This window comes from Leuciscus leuciscus, assembly GCF_965113295.1.
Source record: "Leuciscus leuciscus genome assembly, chromosome: 20".
NCBI lineage: Eukaryota > Metazoa > Chordata > Actinopteri > Cypriniformes > Leuciscidae > Leuciscus > Leuciscus leuciscus.
The window spans coordinates 3,315,738-3,328,018 of record NC_138744.1 but is presented as its reverse complement, the minus strand read 5'-3'; the positions used below and the strand labels follow the sequence as shown (position 1 = coordinate 3,328,018).

General features: G+C 32.6%; 1 protein-coding gene across 1 annotated transcript; it reads left to right on the top strand.

Moving 5' to 3' along the window:
- The first annotated feature begins 430 nt into the window (after positions 1–430).
- Positions 431–12,078, top strand: cndp1 (carnosine dipeptidase 1). The gene is made up of 12 exons (XM_082150755.1): positions 431–857; positions 961–1,068; positions 2,472–2,615; positions 6,698–6,860; positions 7,442–7,530; positions 7,633–7,830; positions 9,049–9,133; positions 9,230–9,390; positions 10,514–10,678; positions 10,766–10,907; positions 11,589–11,736; positions 11,815–12,078. The coding sequence occupies exons 2-12, from the start codon at positions 961–963 to the stop codon at positions 11,885–11,887; spliced, it is 1,476 nt and encodes a 491-aa protein (XP_082006881.1). The 5' UTR covers positions 431–857; the 3' UTR covers positions 11,888–12,078.
- Positions 12,079–12,281: the final 203 nt, after the last annotated feature.

Below are 12,281 nucleotides of genomic sequence, written 5' to 3'. Positions count from 1 at the left end.
CATTTTTTAGTATAGCTCCATAGAACACTGGAACACCACAACAACCATCCCAGATAACAAAAAATATGGTTTAAGAACATTTTGCTGTTGTTCCTATTAAGTTTTGGGGGAAAAAAAACATGTCTTTTTTTTTTTTTTTTGGTATGTGAGCGTTAGAAAGAACATTAAGAAAACATTCAATTTTAACACTTTGCAAACATTATTGGAATGTTACTTTTGAATTACATTCTGAAACAAGTAGTAGACGGATGTTCAACTGAAACGTTTCAGGAAAAAATGTGCCATGAACGACGTATAAATACTGCTAACGTTTTGAGAACTTTTTAAAAGACCAGCTCACTTTATTAACATCACTAGAAGAACGTCTGTTCATAACTTTGAGAGAACCTTGCCCAGAACGTTCTGAGAATCTCCTTTTAAACACGAGGCTTCCACTGCATAAGCTTCGACCCTCATCATTGAAATTACTCAAGGCCTAACTTCATCTAATCTTCTAGTTTAACTCAACTTTGTAAATCCAGCATACAAAGAGATGTCAGGTTATCTAGTGAAGTATTGATGTTTGTCCTTTCAACAGAGTCACTATAAGTGTTTGAGCTTTGGAATGTACTTGATCTGCTTCCATACTGAACCCAGCGTGAGGGGTTTACTCAGCCTTGCTTTAGGGATTGTGTTTGCCAGCAAGAAAATTCGTTTTGGCAGCTATAAGCTGTTTTTTTCCATGCAAAGGAGACTTCAGTGACCTTATCTCGACGGGAGGTTCCCTGTGATGAAAACTATTTAACACCGCCTCATCTGGAGAGAGCACTGGACCGCTCTTTGGACCTCCTTGTAAGCAAATCGTCTTGAGACGGTAGGTCAATTCATTTCTCTTAAAAACATTTTAGTTCTTATTCTGAGAATATTGAGATATTGCCAGTGTGTCAGTCTTCTGCTGATGACTCTGTTTGCTCTCCACAGATGAACAGCATTAGTTTAGTCTGTTTCCTCCTGTGGACAGGAGCGTCTTCCTTCAAATTTGAGGAGCTGACGCAATATGTCAACACTCATGAAGAGGAATTTATCGAGGTATTTCTTGGTTGTTGGGATGTTATAGTTGTTCATTAATGTAAAGATTGCATATGATAATTGGTGATCTTGTGTCCAAACGGTGAGCTAAGAAAGCTCAGAAAGACAGCATCCATCTGTAGATGCTCGAATGGCATCTGTGTGTCTCTTTATTGATGCATCTTATCTCTGCAGGAATGAAACACAGGAATGTTGCAGATTGTAGCAGATGAAGCTGTTTATTTAAACTCTGCATAAGAAGACATAGAATTGACCAAGACTCTTTTCTTTGAAGATTTAATGTGGTCAGCAAAGGATGTTGATGAAGGAAATAGATTTTTGCTGAGATTCCTTTTTAAAATGCAGTTCCTGAATTTTATATATATATATATATATATATATATATATATATATATAGTACAGGCCAAAAGTTTGGACACATTACTATTTTTAATGTTTTTGAAAGAAGTTTCTTCTGCTCATCAAGCCTGCATTTATTTGATCAAAAATACAGGAAAATTTTTTTAATATTGTGATATATTATTACAATTTAAAATAATTAGTTTTCAAATTATTATACTTTAAATTATCATTTATTTCTGTGATGCAAAGCTGAATTTTCAGGATCATTACTCCAGTCTATCACATGATCCTTTAGAAATCATTCTAATATGATGATTAATTATCAAAGTTGGAAAACAGTTCTGCTGCTTAATATTTTTTCATAACCTGTGATACTTTTTTAGGATACTTTGATGAATAAAAAAAGAAGCAATTTAAAAAAAAATAGAAATCTTTTGTAACAACTTTTTTTCAAAATAAATCAATACTTTTATTCAGCAAGGATGTGTTAAATTGATTAAAAGTGATAGTAAAGAAGATTTATATTATTAGAAAATATTTTTTTATTTTGAATAAATGCAGTTCTTTTTAACCTTTTATTCATCAAATATATTAGGCAGCAGAACTGTGTCCAACACTCATAATAAATCAGAATATTAGAATGATTTCTAAAGGATCATGTGATAGACTGGAGTAATGATCCTGAAAATTCAGCTTTGCATCACAGTAATAAATAATTTTTTAAAGTATATTCAAATAGAAAACTATTGTTTTAAGTTGTAATAATATTTCACAATATTACTGTTTTTTTCTGTATTTTTGATCAAATAAATGCAGGTTTGATGAGCAGAAGAAACTTCTTTCAAAAACATTAAAAATAGTAATGTGTCCAAACTTTTGGCCTGTACTGTAGCCTATATATATATATATATTCAATCAAGTTTTAAAATGAATAATATAATTAATGTTAATAGGCTAATTAACAACCGTTGTACACACAACATATGGAGTATTTTCAGAAACATTGCATTATAATCCATGTATGAAATGCCACCTTTAAAAATCTATTTTGTCTGTTTTAGACACTGAGAAAGTGGGTCGCTGTGGAGAGCGACTCCAGTGATGTTGCAAAGCGACCCGACTTGCACAGAATGATGGACATGACTGCAGAAAAACTCCGACTCATTGGAGGAACCGTGCAAATGATCGACGTCGGAACGCAGGCGGTGAGATCATGCATCCACACACTCATGCTCAGTGAACACACACACTATGGCAAGCAGTTTTAACATTTAATCATTTAAACCGACTAGTCTCTATTTTCATGCTACTAGTACTTATTTTTTAGATACTAGTATCTATTCCATTAAGTACTAGTACTTATTCATTAGCTACTAGTGCTTATTCTTTAGGTACTAGTGCCTATTCTTTAGCTACTAGTGCTTATTCTTTAGGTACTAGTACTTATTCAATAGATACTAGTACTTATTCATTAGATACTAGTACTTATTCAATAGATACTAGTACTTATTCATTAGATACTAGTACTTATTCAATAGATACTAGTACTTATTCATTAGATACTAGTACTTATTCATTAGATACTAGTACCTATTAAATAGATACTAGTACTTATTCATTAGATACTAGTACTTATTCATTAGATACTAGTACCTATTAAATAGATACTAGTGCTTATTCTTTAGGTACAAGTACTTATTCAATAGATACTAGTACTTATTCATTAGATACTAGTACTTATTCAATAGATACTAGTACTTATTCATTAGATACTAGTACTTATTCATTAGATACTAGTACCTATTAAATAGATACTAGTACTTATTCATTAGATACTAGTACTTATTCATTAGATACTAGTACTTATTCAATAGATACTAGTACTTATTCATTAGATACTAGTACTTATTCATTAGATACTAGTACCTATTAAATAGATACTAGTACTTATTCATTAGATACTAGTACTTATTCATTAGATACTAGTTCTTATTTATTAGATACTAGTACTTATTCATTAGATACTAGTTCTTATTTATTAGATACTAGTACTTATTCATTAGATACTAGTACCTATTAAATAGATACTAGTACTTATTCAATAGATACTAGTACTTATTCATTAGATACTAGTACTTATTCATTAGATACTAGTACCTATTAAATAGATACTAGTACTTATTCATTAGATACTAGTTCTTATTCATTAGATACTAGTACTTATTCATTAGATACTAGTACTTATTCATTAGATACTAGTACTTATTCATTAGATACTAGTACTTATTCATTAGATACTAGTACTTATTCATTAGATACTAGTTCTTATTCATTAGATACTAGTACCTATTAAATAGATACTAGTACTTATTCAATAGATACTAGTACTTATTCATTAGATACTAGTACTTATTCATTAGATACTAGTACCTATTAAATAGATACTAGTACTTATTCATTAGATACTAGTACTTATTCATTAGATACTAGTTCTTATTCATTAGATACTAGTACTTATTCATTAGATACTAGTTCTTATTATTAGATACTAGTACTTATTCATTAGATACTAGTTCCTATTAAATAGATACTAGTACTTATTCATTAGATACTAGTACTTATTCCAATAGTGACTAGTAACTATTCTTTTGTTACTAGTAACAAATAAATTTTTTTGCCATTGACTTCTATGGGGATCTGTCATTCAGATATCAACTATTCAGTTCTGACTAGTATGTATTCCAATTGTGACTAGTACATATATATTAGATACTAGTATTTATTTATTAGGTACTATTACTTATTTTTTAGATACTAGTACCTATTACTAGATACTAGTATGTATTCAATAAATACTAGTACTAAGTCATTAGATACTAGTACCTCTTAAATAGATACTAGTACCTATTAAATAGATACTAGTACTTATTCATTAGATACTAGTACTTATTCAATAGATACTAGTACTTATTCATTAGATACTAGTACTTATTCAATAGATACTAGTACTTATTCATTAGATACTAGTACTTATTCATTAGATACTAGTACTTATTCATTAGATACTAGTACCTATTAATTAGATACTAGTACTTATAAATTAGCTACTAGTACTTATTCAATAGATACTAGTAACTATTTATTAGATACTAGTATTTATTCCAAATGTTACTAGTAAGATTTTTAATTGAACTATCCAGTGGCATTTCTGACTAGTCATAACATAAGACGAGTAAAAAAGCAGTTGTGGCTAGTAAAATAAAAAATCTTACTAGTAACATTCTGAATAAATACTAGTATCTAATAAATAGGTACTAGTATCTATTGAATAAGTACTAGTAGCTAATTTATAAGTAGTAGTATCTAATTAATAGGAACTAGTATCTAAAGAATAAGTACTAGTATCTATTGAAGAAGTACTAGTATCTAATGAATAAGTACTAGTATCTATTTAATAGGTACTAGTATCTAATGACTTAGTACTAGTGTTTATTGAATACATACTAGTATCTAGTAATAGTTACTAGTATCTAAAAAATAAGTACTAGTACCTAATGAATAACTACTAGTATCTAATATATATGTACTAGTCACAATTGGAATACATACTAGTCAGAACTGAATAGTTGATATCTGAATGACAGATCCCCATAGAAGTCAATGGCAAAAAAATTTATTTGTTACTAGTAACAAAAGAATAGTTACTAGTCACTATTGGAATAAGTACTAGTATCTAATGAATAAGTACTAGTATCTATTTAATAGGTACTAGTATCTAATGAATAAGTACTAGTATCTATTTAATAAGTACTAGTAACTAATGAATAAGTATCTAATAAATAAGAACTAGTATCTAATGAATAAGTACTAGTATCTAATTTATAAGTACTAGTATCTATTTAATAGGTACTAGTATCTAATGAATAAGTACTAGTATCTAATGAATAAGTACTAGTATCTATTGAATAAGTACTAGTACCTAAAGAATAAGCACTAGTAGCTAATGAATAAGTACTAGTATCTAATTTATAAGTACTAGTATCTATTTAATAGGTACTAGTATCTAATGAATAAGTACTAGTATCTAATGAATAAGTACTAGTATCTAATGAATAAGTACTAGTATCTATTGAATAAGTACTAGTACCTAAAGAATAAGCACTAGTAGCTAATGAATAAGTACTAGTATCTAATTTATAAGTACTAGTATCTATTTAATAGGTACTAGTATCTAATGAATAAGTACTAGTATCTAATGAATAAGTACTAGTATCTATTGAATAAGTACTAGTACCTAAAGAATAAGCACTAGTAGCTAATGAATAAGTACTAGTATCTAATGAATAAGTACTAGTATCTATTTAATAGGTACTAGTATCTAATGAATAAGTACTAGTATCTAATGAATAAGTACTAGTATCTATTGAATAAGTACTAGTACCTAAAGAATAAGCACTAGTATCTAATGAATAAGTACTAGTATCTATTGAATAAGTACTAGTACCTAAAGAATAAGCACTAGTAGCTAATGAATAAGTACTAGTATCTAATTTATAAGTACTAGTATCTATTTAATAGGTACTAGTATCTAATGAATAAGTACTAGTATCTAATGAATAAGTACTAGTATCTAATGAATAAGTACTAGTATCTATTTAATAGGTACTAGTATCTATTGAATAAGTACTAGTACCTAAAGAATAAGCACTAGTATCTAATGAATAAGTACTAGTATCTAATGAATAAGTACTAGTATCTAATGAATAAGTACTAGTATCTATTTAATAGGTACTAGTATCTAATGAATAAGTACTAGTATCTAATGAATAAGTACTAGTATCTAATGAATAAGTACTAGTATCTATTTAATAGGTACTAGTATCTAATGAATAAGTACTAGTATCTAATGAATAAGTACTAGTATCTAATGAATAAGTACTAGTATCTAATGAATAAGTACTAGTATCTAATGAATAAGTACTAGTACCTAAAGAATAAGCACTAGTAGCTAATGAATAAGTACTAGTACTTAATGGAATAGATACTAGTATCTAAAAAATAAGTACTAGTAGCATGAAAATAGAGACTAGTCGGTTTAAATGATTAAATGTTAAAACGGCTTGCCATACACACTCATACTCAATGAACTTTAGCGTCTTCATTTAGGACAGCTCGACTATTCATTACTTAAAATGAGAGTTACGTATGTAATACGGTTCTATAAGTTCTGGATGTAAGAACGAAACATAACCATCAAAGTTTAACCTTCAGTTCATCTCTTTTGCAGTCTCCCAACGGAAGCACAATTGCCCTGCCAAAGGTGGTCACAGCTCAGTTTGGGAGTGATCCCAGTAAACGCACAGTTTGCGTATACGGTCACGTGGACGTCCAGCCAGCCAAGAAAGAAGACGGATGGGCAACAGAACCTTATGAGCTGACTGATATCGATGGTAACCCTGTCACCTGTTAATTCAATTGAAAGTTTTTAGCTTCGATGTTTGAATGTCTTGCTTTCTCAAAACTCAAATAATCACTTTAGCTATATGCTTCATAGCTGTGATTCATTTTGCCAAACGTTTGCCTGTAATTGTAGACATCGAATGAAACCTTTACATTTAAAGTCATCATGAAATGGAAGTTGCGATAATCTTTAATCTTCTCTATCGTGACGTATATCCAAGTGAAACAGCTTATGGAACAAGAACAAATGTAAGGCGGGGCTTGATTTTGTCCATTGGGAATTGATTGGATGGTTGTGGTTTGCTATTGGTGGATCTCATGTGAGTGACAGGTTGGTTCGCCCTCGCGCCAGTAAACACATCATCAGAGAAGAGATGTCGCTGCAAGAGGGGGGAGTTACTTTAGTTAAAGATTACAAAGCATATGAATAATAATGAAGTTCATGGATAAATTATTTATAGTAAATACTGCAATATTTCCTTTTAAAAAAAAAATACATTTTTATTTCATGGTGATTTCAAAGGTTTTTGACCTGCAAGAAAATCAGATAATATGTATGGTTTACTCCTAGGAAATCTATATGGAAGAGGAGCATCTGATAACAAAGCACCAGTGTTGGCCTGGATCCACACGGTAGAGGTCTACAAGGCCCTTAACATTGTAAGACAGGCTGAAATTAAATTAAATGTTATAATTCTTCAAATGCAACATGTTGCTATCGACTTTTTGTCCAGAGTTTGATGTTTAAACTGTGTCCTACAGGAGCTGCCTGTCAATGTTAAATTCATCATTGAGGGAATGGAAGAGACTGGCTCTAATGGCCTAGATGAAATGATTGAGGACCAGAAGGACATATTCTTCTCAGATGTAGATTATATCATCATCTCTGACTGTGTTTGGCTCAGCAAACGCCCCGCGCTGACTTACGGAACCAGAGGAAACTGCTACTTCTTTGCTCAGGTACTGAGATTAAACCATTCAGATGCTCTTCATGTGCCATAGCCAGATATTTTTAGTTTTTATCTAAAATATATAGTATAGGCTATATATATATTTTTCAATATCATATCATATTTTATACATGTGACTTAAGCCTTGTATAATGTAAAAACTCTGGGTATGATTGTTATGGTGCGGATCAAATTTACCATAATTGGATTTAAAACAATTCGCCAAAAATCGCACTATGAAAAAAAAATTGGTAAAAATGTTTAACATTAATAGTTCTCAAACATTACAAAAAACAAACAAACATGAGAGCATAAAAACTGGATTAGGGTCGAATTGACCCACAAATAGAAATTATATACGCACATTCCACAACAGAGAGTGTCGAAACTTTGCATGAGAAAAAGTCACAAAATATCAAGAAAACAAATCCATAAGTTAACCAGTATTGACATGCAACCAGTGTTGGGTGTGTAACTCATTACTAAGTAATTTAATAATTTTTAAGGGATAACTCTTAATTTTTCTGTAATTTAATTACAGTTACTTCTGATGTAATTGCATTAAATATTGTATAGACTATAGAATAATTCTCGATAAAAACAATAGTGGTTTTAACATCAGAATTGAACGACTGATGTTAAAATGCATGTTTTTAAAGGGGTGGTATAATGCTCTTTTCACAAGATGTAAAATAAGTCTCTGATGTCCCCAGAGTGTGTGTGTGAAGTTTAAGCTCAAAATACCCCACAGATATTTGTATACAGCATGTTAAAATTGTCACTTTTTAAGGGTGAGCAAAAATGCACCGTTTTTGTGTCTGTCCCTTTAAATGCAAATGAGCAGCTGCTCCCGGCACGGGGGGCGGAGCTACAACAGCTTGTGTCCTGAAAATTTCAAAAACTTTTTTGTTTATGTTTAAATGTATGTAGCTGATGTGGAGTTAACTATCTTTTAATCATCTAATCAATTAATTAGTGCAATACTTTTTAGAGAGAGTAATTAGTACAGTAATCTAATTACACTGGTGAAAATGTAATAACTACCTAGTAATTAATTACTTTTTTAGAGTAACTTACCCAACACTGCTTGCAACATAATATATTAAGTTTGTCTGCATCCTGTCAGTTGCTTTGTTTCATTTATGATCTGAAGTATTTTTGATTAATGGTTCATTTTTAATTAATAGCAATGTTCCTTACACGTGTTTGTTTCTTAATGGTGGTATAGGTGGAGGGACCGAAGAAGGATTTGCACTCTGGAGTTTATGGAGGAACAGTAATAGAACCAATGACAGACCTGATCGGCATCTTAGGTGCTTATTAACACATTCGGCTCTTTAGTATTTCACCAGCTCATTATCAATCATCAGTTATCAAGGATCATTATACATTTTTTTTTTTTTACACAGACAAACTTATCAGCCCTAGTGGGGAGATCCTCATTCCCGGCATTAGGGAAGCAGTCGCACATCTTTCCGATGAGGAATGGAAGATGTATCAAGACATTGAGTTTGACATGGAGAGCTACAAGAAAGACATCGGCATGGACAAGCTGATGTATTCTAACAAGGCAAGGAAAAAGATGGCAGTTTTTAAAGGGATACTCCACTTTTTTGGGAAATAGGCTCATTTTACAACTCCCCCAGAGTTAAACTGTTGAGTCTTACTGTTTTCGAATCCATTCAGCTGATCTCCGGGTCTGGCGGTACCACTTTTAGCATAGCTTAGCATAGATCATTGAATCGGACAGGACCATTAGCATCTCTCTCAAAAAAATGACCAAAGAGTTTCGATATTTTTCCTATTTAAAACTTGACTCTTCTGTAGTTACATCGTGTACTAAGACCGACGGAAAATGAAAAGTTGTGATTTTCTAGGCTGATATGGCTAGGAACTATAAACTGTACCATGAGTCCAGCAGGCGTAATGATATGACGCAGCGCCTGAAAATAGTCCCCAGCTCGGTAACTTCCAACGTGACCGGGACTAAGTCTGTCGAACCTATTAGACATATTTTCAGGCGCTTTGGTCATTTTTTTGAGAGAGATGCTAATGGTCCTGTCCGATTCAATGATCTATGCTAAGCTATGCTAAAAGTGGTACCGCCAGACCCGGAGATCGGCTGAATGGATTCGAAAACAGTAAGACTCTGTTTAACTCTGGGGGAGTTGTAAAATGTGGAGTATCCCTTTAAAGACGGCATGAAATGGAAGTTGCAATAGACTTTTCTTCCTTTTTGTGATGTAAATCTGAGTGAAATGAGAACAAATGTAGGGCGAGGCTTGATTTTGTCCATTGGAAATTGATTGGATGGTTGTGGTTTGCTATTGGAGGATCTCATGTGAGTGACAGGTAGCCCCACCCTCATGCCAGTAAACACATCATCAGAGAAGAGATGTTGCTGCAAGGGGGAGGGGATGTTATTTTGATTCAACATTATGAGGTGCATGAATAAAAATAATAATAATGATGTGCACTGACAAATCATTTATATTAAACACTGCAATATTACATAAAAAATAAGAATTGTCAATTTTGATTTCATGGTGACTTTAAGGCTTAGTTCACCCGAAAATAAAAAATATGTCATAATTTACTCTATAATTCCAAGTTTTCTTGAGTCATATGAGAGCTTTGTAATAGGTTAGTGTTTAAATTTAGAAATTCATGCTATTGTTCTTTAATCCCATCAGGTTGACTTACTCGCTCATCGATGGCGTCACCCAACCGTGTCTATCCACGGCATAGAGGGCGCTTTCTCTTCAACTGGCACCAAGACTGTCATACCGGCCAAGGTCATAGCTAAGTTCTCCATTCGCCAGGTCCCTAAAATGGATCCAGCCACGGTTGAAAAACAGGTGAAAGCAGATAAATCTCATTTTAAGATGTAAAATCCAACTGTTCACACTGTTATCTAGAGCTAAATATGATCTTTTCAACCCTAGGTGACAGAATATTTACGATCAGTGTTTGCTAAACGCAAGAGTCCCAATAAACTCAACGTCACCATGGTTATTGGAGCCAAACCTTGGCTGGCTGATCCCACCCATCCATTATTTGAAGCCGGAAAAGCAGCGGTCAAGAGAGGTCCTGTGCTGTACAATCCCTAATTTTCACTTCTAAAAATGTATTTTTCTCCACAAAGAAATTGCTAATCTGCTCTCAAAAAACACGGCAAATGATGTAATTAATTACAGAGTCTTTAACTTTTGTCTTTTGTTTGGATTTTTTAAATACTGTTGCAGTTTTAAAGGGTAACTAAACCCTAAACCAACTTTTTTTAGTTAATGATCTGTAAGAATGGGGCTTTATTAGTGCTGTTCATTGATTCAAGTAGTTTTTTTGACATTTGTGTTTAAAGTGTTTTAATTTTACAAAATATGGTGTAAAAACGTCTGAGTGCTGCCCTCTTCAGGTTGAACAGTGGCTACTGCAGTTGAATTTTCCCATTGGAAGTTGTGGTACCCTCTGATGTCAGAGGGTACCAGCTAACCACGCCCTTGCCTACAGAGAGATACGTCACAGATGCACGCCCCCTCTCCACTGGGCTCTGCCTACTTTTCCAGCATTTTTCAAATATTGCCAGTGGGTGGAGTCAGGCTCTGACCAGGGGTTTAGTTACCCTTTAAGCAACTGAGGACTTGTTGAATTTTTTATATTCAATTTTATAACTTCTAGAACCAAGATTCACAATGTAAACAATTGTGCATTTAATAATCTAAAATGATCAAGGGAGTAATGGCGTCACGACGTACTTCTCTCCTGTAGTTTTTGGCACAGAGCCTGACTTGATCCGTGAGGGAGGCACGATTCCCATTGCCAGAACATTTCAGGATGTCACAGGCAAGAGCATCATTATGCTTCCCATCGGAGGCTTTGACGACGGCCTTCATTCACAGAACGAGAAGATAAGCAGGTAACTAGATCTTCTTTAGTCTGCTGGAGTGCTTTTCTTTATGCAGATACATTTGTTGTTTTATTTTTTATTTTTCAGATACAACTACATCGAAGGAACCAAGCTGTTTATTGCCTACCTGAATGAAGTGTCCCAGATCAAGAAGTACTGACCAGCTCTTTCTGGGAAGAGTGCTTGATACCACTGTGCTTCATCTACTGCTGTTCTCTGTAACATACAAATATTACCATTACGTGTTGGTTGAATCGCCTACTAACAAATATATTTCTTTTAATTGATACATATTTTGCCTGTTGACAAAGATTTATGTTGCTGGTAAATTAAACAAATTATGTTATGCAATGTATGTGTGCAGTGATTTTATTTGCATATGGTATTTAAAATTAATTCATGAGGCATAAATGCTACTTCTTATTACATTTTATGATGGCAGATTGAATACCATTCGGCTCATTACCACCGTCAACAGGACTTTTAAATCTACTTATTATGGTGAAAAAACAAAACTCAAATTCTTAAATCCTTTGTCTTTAAAAATTCCAGAA